The following is an 18,708-nucleotide window of genomic DNA, read 5'->3' on the forward strand; positions in this document are numbered from 1 at the left end:
TCAACCTTTGCATTCTGTGGTTTTGACTGTATAACGGAGTATTCACTCTGATAGTGACTCTGAGCTCAAAGGGCTATGGTGACTGAGCCACACAATCTACTGAGAGGACAGGCACATCACCAAAAGGAAGGCATGCCATTGTCCAGTCAGTGTGGCTGTTGGTTTAGTTCATGCATTTCTTCAAGCTCTTCTCCAAGATCCTCATGGCTATGGATTTTTTTGTTTGTTTGTTTGTTTTTTGCGGTACGCGGGCCTCTCACTGTTGTGGCCCGTCCTGCCGTGGAGCACAGGCTCCGGACGCGCAGGCTCAGCGGCCATGGCTCACGGGCCTAGCCACTCCGCGGCATGTGAGATCTTCCTGGACTGGGGCACGAACCCGCGTCCCCTGCATCGGCAGGCGGACTCTCAACCACTGCGCCACCAGGGAAGCCCATGGCTATGGTTTTGTACTCATCCTAAGTATTGCCCTTTTCTTAATAGAGAAAGTAATAAGAGCGGTTTCTCTGGAAAAGGAAAACCTTGTTCTTCAATAAAAAAGGTCTTCTTGGCCATTGTCTGTGTTTTAAAACAATTCAGAAAGGGACTTTTTGTGATGTGTTCTCTTGAATTTTGTCATCTCTCTTTCACCTTGTAGTTCTGCTGCCCAAATATGGTAGACTAGAAGCCCTTCTAAGTAGAGATTTGGAGAGTCTGAATATTTCCAGGAAAACCCACAGAAGGGTCTTTTCAGGCTGCAGATGGGGACAGAAAAATATCAGGGGGTAAAAATCTCAGAAATGTCTAACTCTGGTTTTTTACATTGGGATATTACCTGCTGGTTCATTTTGGCTGCAGGGGAGTTATTGGGGCTTTGGGGTAATTCACTCTCTTTAGAGATAAAATAGTGGCCACTTTGGTCATTTAAAGCTCTGTGATGTTAGTCCCACTCTTGGGCTTTAGAAGAAAAGACATGTATATTGAAGACAAACACCGGCTCTGCCATTTATTAGCTGTGTGGAGCCCAGATACTATTCCTGAACTTCCATTTCTCATCTGTAAAATAGGAATCGAATCTTTATTTCAAAGTTTATCTTGCAGTTGAAATGCAGTAATACATGGAATAAGCTTAGTCCAGTGCCTGCCTGTAGTTCAACAGATGAGAACTAATCACATCATTCAAAAATAGCAAAGACTAATACTTCGAGTTAGCAGAAGTAATACAAATAACATAGTTTTCCCTGTTCACTGAGCAAGACCACCTACGAAATGTTTTCTTCCACCTTTTTGCCTGTTTAGCCTCTTTATAGCATATGAGTAACAATCACAATAGATGCTGTGTCAATAAGCAAGATGAATGGCAAATATTTAATGCAGTACGCTTGTGTGCATGGAAGTTTCTATCAGAAATTACAATGCTTATGATCTGAATTCTTCTAAAAGGAAATTTAAGCTCAGAATGCTTTGTATGTGCATTAGCCATTATTTGGTACTTTCGGGAATATCCGCTATCTATGGTTGGTTGTGATTATTTGTGAAAAGCAGAAACAGGAAGAAGAGATATGAAACTGTGCTGGATTAAAAAGAGTGCCTGAGGCATGGACAGAATATTAATATCGTTTGCACAAAAATGGGCTGACCCAGTTGAGCTCAGATATCAAACCTATCTGTATACAGGAGGATGTTAACTTTCAGTGAAAAACCTTGGATAGATGCCAGTAAATTCCGGGAAAAGGAAATAATATTATACAGATTTCTTCTCTGCGATCTTTGATGTCCACAGAGAAACCCTTTCTGAAAAGACAACTATTTTCTTCTTTGGCTCATCTTTGAGAATTGCTGCAGCTAGGTCATTTTGTACCCAAAGACCACCACGAAGTTCAGAGAGGGTGGGAGGGGCCTTCCCATTTAATCCTTGGTCAGCCATTTGCATTTTCCAAAAGTTGGTTGACAATTACAAGGTTTGGGGGCTTTCAGTTATAATTGCATTGCAAAAATAATAAGAGGAAACAGGCAGAGGTTATGTTCACAGGCCCCCGGTGGCTGTCAAGGACATGTGGTTCAGCCTTTGAAGTCAGTTTCAGTAGATTTTCATGTGATATAAGCGGAGTGAAATGCTCCCATTTCAGGTTTCACAAGTGATATTGTTTAATATCCTGATATTGTTTCTTGTACATTTGTTTTAGGGAGTTATTTCCTCTGGCTATTATTTCAGAACTCCTCTATTAAGCTAAGCAAAACAGGGGGTTGAAATTACATCTCTATTTCTATTTTTATGTTATTTAAAAAAATTAATTGAAGCACATGTTATTTTTTTAAAAAAAAGTAAAACAGACACTGAAAGCTAAAAGAATGTGAAGTAACAATCTCCCTTCCCTAGTCTCTCGTCATATCCCTTTCAAAATCTCTTTTTTTTAATATGTCCAAAAAATACGAAAACAAAAACAAATTTTATGTGTAGACCCAGTCATATAGCAGACCCACTATATTGTATATTTTACCCAAATAGGTATATAAAATACTGTTGAGTACTTTGATTTCTCACTTAACATATCTTGGAGACTTTTCAATATTATTGCATACAGATCTATTGTATTCTTTTTAACATCTGCACATCATCCTGTTGTTTGGATATACCATAATGTATACAACCAGTGATTTCTGTATCTTGTTACTATAAATAACACTGTAATGAACAGGATAAATTCCTTACCTGGTATTTCTGGGTCAGAAGATAAGTGCATTTAAAATTTTGACATATATATGAATTACGTTCCTACTAAGAGTATGTGCGAGTGCTTATTTTAGGCAGGTATTCTATTGTCGCTATCTGAGTGTTGTCCTCTACACCAGGTTGAAGGTGTGGTGTCAATCGATGTAAGCAGAATAAGTAAATAAAGGATAGAAACTTGGGTACAACAAAGGTGTTAGTCAGGGTCCCAAAGGGGAACAGAAGACACACTCAAATTGAAATAATTTAAGGATGAGTCATTTACAAAGAGACTATTTACAATGATGCAAGCGGATAGAGGGGAAACCCATGGAATCATGCAATAATCTGCAGGTGGTAAATAGCAGCTGAGCTGTTACCACCTCTGAGCCATAATGGAGAGAGGAAGGAGAAGATATTGGACCTCAGGGGGAGTCACGTGGAGAAGTTCACCTTCAGAGGAGCAGTAGCCTTACATTGAAGGTCAAGGTATCATGAGAGTTCCCATCCCTGCAGTGTCACGGGGGCTTCCCATTGACTTAGCCAAGCAGAAGCCAAAATATATTCCCCTTCAATGGGGTCCGTATGGGTCAACTTCACACAGCAAATAGGGCAGTTGAAAAGGGTGAAGAGTAGATCTGAAGGGGAAAAAAAATTCACATCACCCCAGCACAAAGATGATTTCTATCATTATCGATTTCCAGAATCACCCATGCCAAACCAGATAAGGACCCATACAACCTTTATACCTATCTAGGAGAAAAGTCTGTATTTTTTTCTGGTAAAGTGTATCTTTTCCATTATCTAATTATTTTATTTTGTGAGTTGTCTGAGGGGAGGGACCATATCTAACTTATTCATCACACTTTTAGCAGAACCCAGAACAGTGCCCGAGACAGATGAAGCACTTAATAACTAGTTGTTGGATAAAGAAATGCCAGAAAAAATTTCTTGTTTCTGAATTTGACATTTTATAATGTTACGTAAGCCAAGTTCTTCATTATTAATGAATTATTCACTGCTGGTTGTGGGAGATTATCTTCTGGAGGATGGCTGGGCTCTAGTGCTTTCGTGAGACCCCAGCCCTAGAGGTGAAATCATACTTAACTTGGTTCTTCCCAGGTGTATGGGATTTTACTCATATACAAAGCATAGTTGATGGGAATAATTACAGACATATAAATGGCATTCGAGGTAATGGGATGTTTCCATTCCTGCTCTCTCCAAAATGGTTTTTTTTTTTCCCTTCAGGTTTATTGAGATTAAACTGACAAATAAAATTGTATGTATTTAAAGTGTACAGTGTGACGATTTGATACGTCATTACCACAAATTAATTAACACGTAATTCATCACCTCCCATGGTTACTATAATTACCACGCTCTACATTAGATCCTCAGTCCCCAAAGTTTTCTGAATCCTAAATTAATCGTCTCAAGCATCTATACACACACAGTATGAACTTCCTTGGTAGAAACTTCTCTTCTTTGGCCCGTGTACACCTAGATTATTATTCTTGGAAGCCTTCTCTGATTGATACTCATTCCATAAAAGCAATGATCACATTGAATTGTATTTTCTTCTCTCAAGTGACTGTATTAAATACAAAATTTTGTTGTCTAGCTGTCTGAAGGTTTGGGCCCTGTCTTTTTCATCATGAAATCCACAACATGAATCTCGGCACTTAACAGAAGCTCCATAAATAGAAGCTGAATTTCTTCAGGAGTTCAACATTCTTCTTCCCTTTTCTAGGCTCTCCTGGACATATCCCTAGACTTTGGAGATGCAGCAAGAAAGCTGATTCTCACTCTCTTCTGCTGCTGAATAGAGAACCTGAAAACGAACACGGTAATGTAGAATAAACTTGGGTTTTAATATGAGACCAAGCGGGGCTCACATCTCAGTTTTGCCGTTTCTAGCTTGATAACCTTGAGTATTATTCAACTTCTCTAAAGTTGCTGAGTGAATGTAATAGGATTACGTACACAGTAAATTCACTGACATGATAAAATACCAGCTTTCCTTCTTCTATCACCTTCTTTCCCCTTAAGGGTATCAAAAATTGTGCTCTGGTTAAAGTCAAAGGATGGGGCAGTGGACTTAAATGGGGGATTTAAGAAGCTTCTTGTAATTTTAGAAAACGGGCATGGCATAATGGGAATCAACATTCTTCCATTAAACTTCCCTTGCCAGGAGATGTGAAGACTTAATCTTAGTACTACTACTTAGTACTACTAAATGAACAACTGAATAAAATACCACAGGGGTTTATGTACATTCACTCCCCCTTTTTCTATGCAACCTGGTATTTAGACTTGTTTTAAGAACGTATTTCAATGAATGGATGTTGGTGTCGAAATGGTAACGTTATACCCTCATTCTCATTCACTCCTGAATCTTGTGATCCACCTTTGTGAATCTTTAGATCAATCATGGATATCTTATTCTTGAGCTAACCTGTCCACACGACTTAATAAACTCACCTGAATTGTTTCCCAACCTTACCAGACCCTGCCCCTTAAATGCTGCTCTCCCTCTCTTGCTTATCTCCAGCCACATTAGCTTTCTTTGAGTTCTTTGCAATTTTGCACGACCATCTAAGTATTATAAATAAAAGTACAATACATATAAAATTATAATATACATTCAACTTATATAGAAAATTACAATATACATAAAATTAAATATACACAAGAGTAGCTGTCTTACTAATAGCATTAAATTATATCACCCAAATTCTGTTTCTGAAGGCTCGGGATTCACAGTCTGTGGCACGTATAGCATTGTCCCTTTGCCCCTGCTGACGTCAGCAGCCCCCTCTCCCACCATGCTGTCTCTTAAGCCTTTATGCCAGTCAGGCAGAACCTTCTCTTGGTTTCACCAAGGCCTTCTTTTTTATTCTGGAACACGCTCTTACTTCTGTTTATATCTATTGTGCCCCACCTCAACGCCCAATTCCACTTACATCCCCAGGGTCAGTTGCCTCTGCTCACCCTTCAGTTTTCAACTTGAAACAGTCGCTTCTACAGAAGGCTTTCCTGACCCCTCTTAAGGTCACACCCCCTGCTAGGTCATCCATAGCACACTGCCCTTCTCTGGATAGCACTTCCCCTATGTCAATGTTAAAGCTGATTTAAATTTCTTTTTTTAATTTAATTTTTATTTTATACTGGAGTACAGTTGATTTACAATGTTGTGCTGGTTTCAGGTGTACAGCAAAGTGATTCAGTTATACATATACATGTGATTTAACTTTCTGACTCTTTCTCCAGTCTATAAGACCTAAGAGGAGAGAACCTATGGCTGTCTTATTTCTTGTTATATATCCAGTGTCTGGCATAGCGCATGATCCATAGAAGATGCTAAGTAAATAATTACCAATTAAAACTCTAAGCTAAAGACGTAAGGGTATTTGGTTTAGAATGATATTAGTTTCCTTCTGCTGCTATAACAAATTGCCATAAATTTAATAGTTTAAGATGATGTAAATTTATTATCTCACAGTTCTGGAGGTCAGAAGCCCCAAAATGGGTCTTACCACACTAAAATCAAGGTGTTGGTGGAGTTATTTAACTTTGGACACTCTGAGGGAGATTTTGTTTTCTTGCCTTTTCCACCTCCTAGAAGCTTTGGCTTGTGGCCCTTTCCTCCATCTTCAAATCCAGCAACACTGGACCAAGTTCTCTCATGCTGCCATTTCTTTACCTCTCTCTTCTTCCTCTCTCTTCTACTTTTAATGACCCTTGCGATTACATTTGAACTATCCAGATAATCCAAGATGAAGTCTTTATTTTAAGTTCAGCTGATTAGTAACCTAAACTCCATCTGCCACCTTCATTCCCCTTTGCCGTGTAACCTAAAGTATTCATAGATTCTAAAAGATTAGAGCATGGGCATCTTTGGGGGCCGACATTCTGCCTATCGTAAGAATGGTACTATTTTATTCACCTTCGTATCTTTAAAATGAGAGGTGAGGTTAGTGGACCTCAAAGGAATTATCTATCTCTGGCCCAAGCAGTAGAGATAATATTAAATTATTAAATGGATGTATTCTACTCCTTTCTTCCTGTAAATTATGTTTGGCTATAACAACTCCAAGTCATGAGACATAAAACACCAGAAAGAAGAAAGTAGATGCCAACCAACCAACAATGGCATCATTAGTTGGGCTTGACTCTTAAATGAGTTATTATTTTGTTTTTCTTTTGGGGGGGCCTAGCATGGCTATAGTCTTAAAAGCAGACATTCTTTTTTTTTTTTTTTAAACATCTTTACTGGAGTATAATTGCTCTACAATGGTGTGTTAGTTTCTGCTTTATAACAAGTGAATCAGCTATACATATACATATATCCCCATATCTCCTCCCTCTTGAGTCTCCCTCCCACCCTCCCTATCCCACCCCTCCAGGCGGTCACAAAGCACCAAGCTGATCTCCCTGTGCTATGAGGCTGCTTCCCACTAGCTATCTACCTTACGTTTGGTAGTGTATATATGTCCATGCCTCTCTCTCGCTTTGTCACAGCTTACCCTTCCCGCTCCCCATATCCTCAAGTCCGCTCTCTAGTAGGTCTGTGTCTTTATTCCTGTCTTACCCCTAGGTTCTTCATGACATTTTTTTTTCTTACATCCCATATATATGTGTTAGCATACGGTATTTGTCTTTCTCTAAAAGCAGACATCCTTTAAAGAGAAAAAGTTGTTCTCAATTCTTTAATATCTCATTGGCACATCAAGGTGGAAGGTTGAAAATTGTGCTTTATTCTAAACCATTTGAAATGAAATTCAGGATATGATGTAAGGGATGTAGTTATCACAAAGAGAAGAGCAAAAGCCCATCCCTCCCAGTCCAGTGGCATGTAGGGAGAAAGAGGAAAGTCAATGGGAAACATGTAGTAAAACAGGTATTCTGTGACTTTCTGCTTTGTTTAAATCCATAACGAGAATACCCATACAGATGTGAGATTTACTAGTCAAGTCCTTAGTGGCAAGATGTATATTCAAGGCTTTGAGCAAAGAAAATGTGATGAAAGGACCACTTACAGAGAGGTGTGGGCAGGATTAAAGGAACCAGTAATAGATGGAGAAGCAGCAAGAACTATCAACAGAGGCGGAGGACCAGAAGGGGGAGATGGGTTTGGGGATCCACAAGAGTAAGTTTTAACTGTACGCAAGAGGGTCATTCAACAGGAGTTGTGGCCATTGATAGAAGAAAGAGCCACTGTCAAACTATGCCCCTGCAGGGGGGAGTGTGGAGGGAACACCTCCACTTTTCTCTCTCCCCACCTCCTGATCTCCGCTCTCTAATTTGGCAAATTCAAACCTGGAAGCCATAAGGCAAGTGAGACTGTGATCTGGTCTATAAAGGACAGTCCCCCAGGAAAAAATAACAGGAGCAAATGGAGAATAACTCACATAGAATAGAACTAACATCTGAACATATGGGGTTATGCCTGGGCATAGCCTGGGTGAAACTTCACCTTTAGTTTGGCACCATGCCAAAGGGGTACACAAATCCTTGTCTAAGAGTGGACTTCTGGGGAGCTTAGCCCCAAACACGGATGGAGCTGGGTTTCAAACCTATTTGCCTTCCTCCAAAACCCATGTTATTATCTACCACCACCTAATGCTGGCTCTTGTCAGATCCTCAGGAGAGAACCTGCTGAAGCAGCATTTCTTTTTTCCAGTTTGATCTCCAAATGATGGAGTACCATTTAATTCTTGCAGGAGAATCTGAAGGTTTTTTTTTTTTTAATTGCATTTCCTCCATACATCAGTTCAGTAGAAAAACACTATAGGAATGCAGTTTCAATATTTTTATGAAATGGATCCAAGACTAAAAGAATACCACCTAACAGAATTACTGAGTGCTAATGAGTTTGAAATCTTAATTTTCCTAAACTGTACTAACTGGGTTCAAATTTTTACCTTGCCCCTTACTGTATTATGACTCTGGAAAACTGTTTGAATTGATGGTACCTCATTTTCTGTACCTGTGAGATTGAGGTAAAATAAGATCGTTTTTAGGATTAAATATTTTAATACAGCTAAAGTCCTTACAAGAGTGGTTGGTATATATTAAACAAGACTCGGTAAATGTTATTATTACATGTCTTAACAACAACACCTTCTGCTTTTATTCAAGAAACTTTTAGTGAGCAACCACTCTATGGGAAGACCTATAAGAAATGGTCTCTGTACTTAACATCAGAATTTGGCAGGAAAAACAGACTGTCAATATAAGGTTGTTCATGACAAGACAGAAGGAGTCATAGAGGTCTGGGTTATATTAACTACCATCATTTATTTATTAGTGTTGTCACAAATTCACACTGGCCAGACATTGGTTGAGATAGGCAAGAAGGAAAAACCAAATTTTGTTAAATGTTACCTGTAGCATTTATGATTAATAAGGCAGTTGTTCCTTATTTATGATTGATTAATTATGCTTTTGAATTTTTGTTTCTCTAAGGTTTTATCTTACTTTTTAAAAAGTCTTTCAAGAAATAACTCTGGTTTTATGGACTTTTCACTAGGGCAGCAGCCCAAAGACACAGGTTCATTTGCTGGCACTACAAATTACTAGCTTTGTGATGCTGGACCATCCTCTCTGAGCATCCTCATCTATAAAATGAACCTAACATCCACCCTTTCTGCTGCCCTAGTAGAACATTATGAGGACCAATAAGCTAAATGGATGTGCTAGTAAGAGTGTTAAAAACATAAGACTTTGTGCAAATGTAGAGAAGGAAGTTGTCAACCCATGATATACCCTGAGATAAGACTATAGTTGTTCAGGACACAGGGTTTGGATTTCAGATATACTTGGGTTTGAATCCTGGCTTTGCCACTTATCAGCTGTGCAAACTTGGTTGAGTAAATGATCTTTTTGAACCTCATTTTATGTAATGGATCATTTTGAGGATTGGTTGAGGTTGTATGTAGAAAATGCTTAGCACATCGTTAAGCTCATAGCTCAATAAGCTGTTTTTTTTTAGTTTTTTGTTTTTTTTTAACTATTCCTTATACTGAAGCTTGGGTAGGAACGTATTGTAGTAATCAAATGAAGAAGCAATCTTGCACCTAAAATTTACAACCAAGAGTCATAGCAGAAGAGAGAAACCACCCATATTTGTATTTGTCTCCCTGGCTCAGCAAGATGACTTAAGGAAGTTTTGAAATGTTAGAATTCAGACAAGCATTATGGAAAGACAAAACACTGTCCCAAATTGTGCCTGTAGTATATGCAGAAAGTAGATAAGGCTTATCACTTATAATTTAAATGGGGGATTTATTAAACTAGATAAGGATCTAGAATTTCTGATAAATTCTGTTTCTGCTTCTTATCCAACCACTTTTATGCTTTTAATCATTAACACCTCTGAAGTTACACGGGGCATGTAACACTTTTATCACCCAGACTTTCCTCTCAAAAGACACATAAAAGATTGCAAGGACTTGCAGACACCAGAAACAATAGCAGGAAGCCAGAGAATTTGCCTAAAAATTGAAGGTGAGTCAAATAGGAAAAGTCTTCGTAACCAGGAGCAACCAGACAGCGTCTAATGTGACTTTGCCACATAAAAGACTCTGTTATAACAAAAAAACCCACCAGTACCCTAAGCTGTAGAGTTTTGCCAAAAACACACATGAAAAAACATTTCCTGTCTGTACTGAACTACCAAGTTGCTGTGACATTATGTGTCTGGGTGTGACTTTCAATATAGGTAAACAATTTTGCTTTTTTTTTCAAAGATAACATTACCAACAGTGTATTCCAGACTCAAATTCTGGTTGTTTTCTTATTCAATGTTTATTGAAACTTCATATTCTTTTCATAACTGACCTCTATTTTTATATATGTATATAGACATATATATATGTGTGTATACACACACACACACACACACACACACACACACACACATTAAATGGAAATCTGGGGGGCAAAGAAATCCTAGACCATTAGGGCTAGAAGAAAACTTAATAGTGACTTAGCCCAACTCTGTCTTTTAATAGATGCAAATACTAAATCCAAGAAAGGACAATGATTTTTTTGTCTCACAGAAGTAGGACTCAGACCCCCAGATGTTCTTCTTTGTATTTTTTTCTACCTTTCCACTATATATTGCTGCCTTTCAAAGTAAGAAAACAAAAACAAACCTTAAAAAAAAAACTGCACAATAGAACAAATACCTGTACAGGGGAATTTTTACTATTGTGGATATTGGAAACACTAAAGCTAGGGAGATCCCATATCCTAGTTTGCCAAGAGTAGTTCGGTGTGCACCTGTTGTCCTGTTGTAATAATCAGTACTACCCCATTTGCTCTCACAATTCTGTGATTTGGAAGATAATTTATACGGTCACCTTAATGAAAGCACAAGTTTCTTGTTGAAGGTAAAGAGCCACATTTTACTTGCAAAGAATCTGAAGGTCCATTCTAAAACTTGGCCTCCCATAAGGAAATCCACACAACCTATTACAAGAGCTTGGGATTAAAAAGGCGGTGTGGGTGGGAGATGCTGTGTACTTGAAAATGATCAAGGTCACACACCATGGCCATAGTAGAGCTAACCGTTGCCACAAAGACCCAAGCACGTATGTGTGGCTTTGCAAGATGTCTTCAATGAGAATTTTCGTTCCGCTTTTATTTTTGTTTGTTTTTAACAAACAACATGAAAGTACATGAAAGAGTAGTCAGGCTATGCTGTGACTGTAAAAACTCAGCTGGGAGTTGAAACCCAAATTCATGTCTCAGCAAAGTGTGACTTGAGGCTGGTCGCTCTAAATCTCTGGATCTTATTATCTATAAGATAAAAGGATTGAATGAGACTATCTCTGTTTCTTTCCAGCTCCAGTTTTAGACTCCCATGGATTTGTTAATTAACTTCCATGATTTTATCCTTTCCCAGGAAAATGTATTACCCTTACCCACACCCTCACCTCCACCATCACCAATTTGTCCCAAGCTCTCAATGAAATGTCCTCAGAAATTTCAGAAAGCGGGATAAATGAGAACCACAAAGAATTTCTCCTCCTGGAATTTGCCTTAGACTTTCATACGACTTAACGCAACCTAACAACATAAGGTTGAAACAATGAGAGCCCATCTCTCCATCCCAGGGTCCTGACTGGGACAGATGTCACTTGCATGTCTCATGTTTTTATTTTATTAGCTCAGTGGCAAACTAAGGCTCTGCCTGTACGTGTGGAATGGATAAAATATGCCATGGCCAATCGGCTCAACTCTGCTTTTACCCCCAATTGGTTCAGACCACAGCCCAGCAGCTCATGATGACGATAGACAAAACTGAAACGATGGGATTAGATATGCTATAACCTCATTTGATGGCATGAATAGACCTAGCCTCATTTTTTCCAGACTCCGTTGCTGAGTTTTAATGAGAAGTCCAAAAGGTCAATTACTTTTTGACTGACTGTATGAAGAGAAAATTGATAGCTGGGGAAAGTTGATTGTATTATTCACCCTGCATACACAGCAAATTGGTTTTCTATTTATGGAGAATGTTTTTAATTAGTGCTTGAATTGTGCATTAAAATTGGGCAACTATAAATAGTTAACAGCTGTGATATTTTATACCTTAAAATTCAAAACATTTTTCCCCCCTCATTTGATGAATTCTAACCCATAGCTCTCTGTTTACATGTTTGCTATTTTGGTTCTATGTAATTCTAGAAATAACTAGTTTCAGACAGTTATGGTTTAGTGAACGCAGGGAATTGCTTTTGCTAAAATTATTGTTGCTTGTTTCTAAAACTCCTACAGAATAAATCTACGGTCTTCAGAAAAGCAGAAGTTATTTCCAATGACACACACTATTTGCTGAAAATTTACGGTAGATTGACTCATGCATCTTTGCATTGCACTTAAATTAAAATACTATAGCTTTGGTTGAAGGGTAGATGTGTCAGTGGCCTCTCTGCGGCTTAACGGTTTGTTTTGATAGGACAGAGAAAGTTTACCTAATTATAGGAGGCTCATTATTGGTTCTGAAGGAGGAAAAAAGTCATCTCAACATTGATTTCTTCTGGAAATGAATCATGCAGTTGTATAACTTTTAGCACCACTGTCTGTCTCCATCTATGATCTTTTTTTTTCTTTTAGTTAATGTGAAGTTTGTCATTTCAAATAATGTCTGATGTCTGGCCCCAGACTATTTGTAGATTTATCCTAGCCAACATGTGTCACTCATCTTTGTTTAGAATCTGCAGCCTTCATCCTAGCAACCTCTTTTTATTTTATCCTTGCTTTTGCTTCCTTGGTGGCTCTGTACAGATTATAATGGGCTCTCTCAGAAAAAGTATGATTAACGGTGCGTATCATAAGTCCATAGATGTAAAGTAAATTGGAATTCTTGACATGAATTTATCATTCAGGTAAATATTGGCTGCATCTTATTTCAACAGTTGCTTTGCCCATATTTTATAGTGGCCGACCCGTCCTTTTAACGGTGCCGCTTAAAGAAACAACAGACAGTTCAAACTATTCACTCAACACACCCAATCTCTAAGCTGAAGCTGGAGATGTCAGAATTCTCCAAATATGAGAAAAAGATGCCTTGATTTTCAAACAATTATAATTTTAAAATTAGACTTTCATGACTTTTATGTGGTATTTGCTTTGTTTACCTGCTTACTGAACACACAAATAAAAAATGGATTCCAGCATGTTGTTGCCTATTTAGGAATCAATTTCTTTTCATTTAACCCTGATCCTGAGCCATTGACTGTCTTCCTATGGCCTTATGGGTTAGTCAATGACTTCACCACACGTTGAACCATAGAATTTTCTACCTCACCTTTAGCTTGTGTATGAAGTAACCCACATGAACTTGCATGTCAAGAATTCAGCTAAGAACATGATGAGGTCTTGGGAAGAGCATTCCCTTAGGAAACTCCTAAATGCTGATTTAGCTCTCCTAAGTAATCTGGCTCTCCTACTTTGGACTCTATTCCAAAATGGTTTTTTTTTTGGGGGGGGGGGGAATATATACCAACATGTATTAATGGGTGCTTTCGCAAAAGAGACAGTACGTCATTATCACAAAGGAGCAGCCACTTTCAAATAAAAGGGTATATGGATTAGTGTACAAGGTAAACATTTTGGGTACATCCGAGCCTTGGTGAAACTGGTTTACCACTTTGGCTCTGTTGCCACATGGGTAGTGGATCAGGCAGCCAGAAAAGCATGGACTCATTTCAGCTGTGGAAGTTCAGGGCGTGACTCCAAGCCAGAAGCGTGGCCATGGCCAGCTGTCTCAAGCCTCTGTGTGTACTCAGTAACCGAGAGTACGTTACAGCATATGCTGTGTAGACCCAGCCATTAGCCTTCCAGATCAAGTTAGGGGAGTCTTTCTTGCATGTGGTGCACTAGCAAGAAAGCTTCAGTTGAATTATAGGGATCAGCAAGCAGAAAGGTAGAGAGACTAAAGCTCAAAATACAATTTGGACTTTCACTTGCCAGCTCTTAATAGTAGCGTATCTACTTTTGTCTCCTTATAGAACTAACATATACATAATATGTAGATGCAGGTTTTTCAACACTCCACACATCAGCTGGAATGGAGAAGTTTCCTCTCTGAAAAATATGCAATAAAGGATATATTTACTCTTTTAAACATAAACCCCCAAGTGGTGATGTTTTCTTTCTGTACTAAGCCTCTCCAGTTTTCTACATTTTTTTCCATAGGAATGTGATTACGTAGTATAAAGAAAAACAAAAAACTAATAGGAGAAAACAAATGACTTTGAGAGTCCAATGTCAAAGGTGTCATGCCAATTACTGTAAAAATTCAATTAATAAAAACACAGCTCTCAGCAATCATGAAAATAAGTAGAAAGTCTGAATTGCCCTCTTTTATGTAAAAAACAAAAAATGTCAGAAAAACAAGCTTATCTCGTAGATGTTAGGAAAGTATGATTTTCAAGGTAAATTCTAGAGTTTGAACGAATTAAATCTATCTTCTTACATAAACCCATCTACTATAGAATGAGTCATCATTCCACATGGTAGCTCCAAATTCTTGATGCTCAATCATCAAAGAAAGAGATGATTTTTTTAACGTCCTTATTTACTAAGCCACAATAGCATAATAGAATTTTTAAAGTTTGGTTTCTTTTTTTTTTAATTGGCTTTTTGACAAAGAGGAATTCTCAAGTTCAAAGACTAAGTTGTATTCATTGTACTGCCTCCAGTGCTTAGGCAAGTACATGGCACAGAGTTGGTACTCATAAATTCTTGATGAATCAAAGGAATTTTAACACCAATTGTAGGAGCTGTATAATTGCCCTGAAGAAGAAACAAAAAGTCATCTCAGCATTGATTGCATCTGGAAAAGAACCACGCTATAACTTCTATCACTACTGTGTCTCCATCAATGATCCGAGAATTCAATTATCTAAAAATTCAGTTTCCCCCATTTTTCAGGAATACATTGTCGGTATGGTTGAATTAGCTTTTGCTAGGAGAGACAGACTGGCTTTCAGGCTGAAGTTGCGACCCTGAAGCTGATTGCCTGTACCCATGGTCCAGATGGTCATTACTAGCCGTGAAACCTTGGGCAAGCCACTTCACTTCTAAATACCTGTTTCCTAGTAAGAATAGTGCCTACCTACTCGGCTTTTTGTGAGAATCTAGTTCATAGATGTAAAACACTTGTAAAATGAATGTTCCCTAGCACTTCATAAGTCTTACTATTTTATTTTTAATGAGATTCATAAAAGGAAAGCATTATATCTCAAATGTCTTATCACTTATATTTTCTAAGAATTTCTAGAGTAACCAGAGAATAACTGATTTGCTTTTTAATATATTCCTGGCTGTCAAAAAAAAAAAATAAGTAAGAAAGTTCATTTGGCCTCTAAAGTTTTGGTTTAAATATAAACCCACGATTATCTCTTGAAATCATCTTATGGCAGCCTTAAAGTGATACGATTTATTCAGAAGTTAGTAAAGAGATTTTCTATCCAAGAGAAGCTTATAAATCATTAGCCAGCAGAGGCTGCAAGAAACATTATATATGCATTTAGAGTCTGATTAAATGTCTGGTTGGCTATTTTTTCTGAGGAAAAAATTTTTCTATTTTTTGGCTTGGTAATTTATTTTACTTTAATAAAGCCAGTACTTTTTAAGACAATGAAAAATTCAATAAAATGACTATGATTCTAAGACCCACGTGAAAAATATTCTTTTTTTTTTTTGGAGATAAAAATTCCGATAAATCATTTCACATCTAGGTCACTGATACCAAGCAGTTCTCTGCCACTATGGAAGCATGTCTGAGTGGTTCTGTCCTGAGATTACTGACTTGTTTATAGAAAGGGAACAACAGGACCAAAGTTATATTCTTGCTGCCTCTGTTGGTCAGGTAGCTGTGATCTTTCCATCACTCTTACACTGCTCCTTATTCAGTAAAGCAAATTAATTTTTCACACATCTAGATATTCTAAGAGTCTCACCACCAACAAGAAAGGTTAAAGTATCAATAAATACTTGGATTAAGGGTGAAATAGAGAAAAGTGAAAGCTATTTGCTTTTTAAAAATGAATAAATCCTTACTTCAATCCTTTTCCCAAAGCTAAGTGCTTAAGAGAAACATACGTGTCTTTCAGAGCTATGGACTGAAACCAGTTTCCAAGTTGGAGGGATAAGAGCTGCAAAATTCAAAAAAATGCTTTCATTTACTTATGGATAATAAGAGTCTGTAACAAAATCTAAAACGTAATTAATCAATTATAAAAATTCAAATAGAAATACACTGTAAGAGCACGAATTATAAGTCATGTACCCATTTGTTGCTCTTTCCAGATTACTATTTTAGGTGGCTCTTGGATTACTGAAACGTTTTCCTTTTTAGTGATGCAGTGAGAAAAGCATCAAGATAGCAAATCAGAAGATCTGAATTCAAATCCCTGTTATTTCCCATCCATCTGGCAGAAGGCAAGTCTCTTGACCTTCCTGAGCCTTAGTTAATATACTGATAAAATCAGAATTTTATGAGGATAATAGAGATCATGAACCTAATGAAAATGTTATCAGTGTTTTAAAACAGCAACAAAAGTATCTGACTCAGGAAGTCTGGGCCTTGATCACAAACAAGAGTGCCTGGCACAGAGATGGAGTGAAATATATGTTCATTTGAATGTTCATCAATGCATGAATAAACAGATGAATGTATAGTAGATAAAAGACTGTGACATTTATTTCCCAGCCTGAGCAGAAAAAAAAAAATAATAATAATAGAAGCAGGAACATCACCCTCATTTGAGATAGTGATTATACTATTTAAGTTGTCAGTTTCTCTAATGCATAAGATGCACATTGCTCAATATATGGCAAGCTACAAAGGTAAAGATTCTGAATCCAGGGGCAGAGGGTGGAGATGCTTAGGCTCAGCCCAAGTATAGCTTTTGGAGCTTGAATCCTACCTCTGCACCTCAACTGCTGTGTGATATTAAGCAAGTCACTTAAATACTCTGTGCCTCAGTTTTGTCACACGTCAAACAGGAAAGATAACAGTTTTATTACAGTGTATTAAGCATCAAAAGAGATAGCTGAAGTGTAGCACTTGGTATTCCCCCAAAATAAACACATTTCTGGGGTAACTTCATCAGGGAGAACTGATAGAAAATACACCAAGATGGCAACATTGCTATAATTATTTCCACCTACAACATTATCAAAATTATCGAAGTTTCTCATTCTTAGGCAAAGTTATTTGGCTTGGTTTTAGCCAACATGGTCCCAGGAACATTCCACAGTTTCAGCTAGAACTTGCAAAATACATGCATTTTTAAATAGGAGGTCAGATGCTAGACAAATTATGGAAGTAGTAGCAACACCAAGTCTGTGCATATACTGATCTCTTGTAAAGATCATGTTAATGTCACTTAGGTATAACTCTGAGAGCTACTTACTAGTCTTCTCTGCCAGGTAAGTATTTTAAGTTAAAAAAACAAGTCTTTCCATTATCCAAGGCATTGTCTCATTTAATTTCTAAAGCTCCAAGGCTATCACTACTGACCTTAATTTCTAAGATCTGGACTTTAGTTCTGGTTGTGACACTTATTAGTTAGACAAATTTATTATGTCACTTAAAGTCTCTGAGTTTCTGTTTCCTCATGGAGTTAATGAGATTCTCAGATTAATATAATACCTGTGGAACGAATTACAAATAGCAAACCAAGCCAGTGCTGTCTCCCAAGGTCAGTTGATGATGTCGTTTTCGTGCCCATTCCATTTTCAGAGGAGAGAAAACTAAGTATTTTTACATTTTAATTTAATTGAAAGAAATGTTGCTGGTGACGGTATGTTATCTTAAAGAAAAAAGGGTGTTTTATCTTAGAGGTTATTGGGCAAATTTAGTGGAAGGCACACAGTGAGAAAGCAAAATTATCTGCAAAACACCACAAAAAAAGATTTTGGAGCAATCTTGGCAACCCAAGAAGGAGGAAGAGTGAGGTTACATGAAACCAAGAAGAGAGGATTGGAGGTAAAGTCCTAGAGAAAAATGTTGAGAAGGAAAGGCCTGAGAGAAGATGGCAAAGGGGAAATTCCTAGTGTATTATTGGCTAGGGAATTTTGAAGAAGAGGAATGCCGAATACTCAATTTTAAGTTGTTTGATCTGCTCTTGAAATAATCATCCTCTGTCCTCAGCACTTCGGTAGAAAGACACCGCGTATAACTAACTGTCTTGCACCGGTGATGCTTCAGGGTCAGGAAATAAAGTTCCCTTGTGTGATGGATTGCACACACTTGAACTTACAAAATGGGATTTAGTCTTCCCTTCAGTCTTAATTTAGGTGATCAACTTGAAATAATTTACCTTAAGGCTACAACTTGTGAATGTGGTTATTCATCAGGGAAATTCTCCCATAGCAACAGATTGCCAACAGGTCATGTAACCAATGTTTGTATTCTAAAATACATGTATGAAACATATTCATAGAGGAAGCATGTGACAGACAAGGAGCCACTTAACAGAGACACCATGGACCTG

General features: G+C 37.7%; 1 protein-coding gene across 1 annotated transcript in view; it reads left to right on the plus strand.

Moving 5' to 3' along the window:
- COLEC10 (collectin subfamily member 10) overlaps positions 1-18,708 on the plus strand; it is a 162,318-nt gene that overhangs the window by 98,976 nt on the left and 44,634 nt on the right. The window contains exon 4 of the mRNA XM_032610432.1: positions 4,440-4,535. Within this exon, the coding sequence (XP_032466323.1) occupies positions 4,440-4,535 (96 nt within the window). The remainder of the gene's footprint in view (positions 1-4,439; positions 4,536-18,708) is intronic.

The sequence above is a fragment of the Phocoena sinus genome, chromosome 17 (assembly GCF_008692025.1).
Source record: "Phocoena sinus isolate mPhoSin1 chromosome 17, mPhoSin1.pri, whole genome shotgun sequence".
NCBI classification, from domain to species: Eukaryota; Metazoa; Chordata; class Mammalia; order Artiodactyla; family Phocoenidae; genus Phocoena; species Phocoena sinus.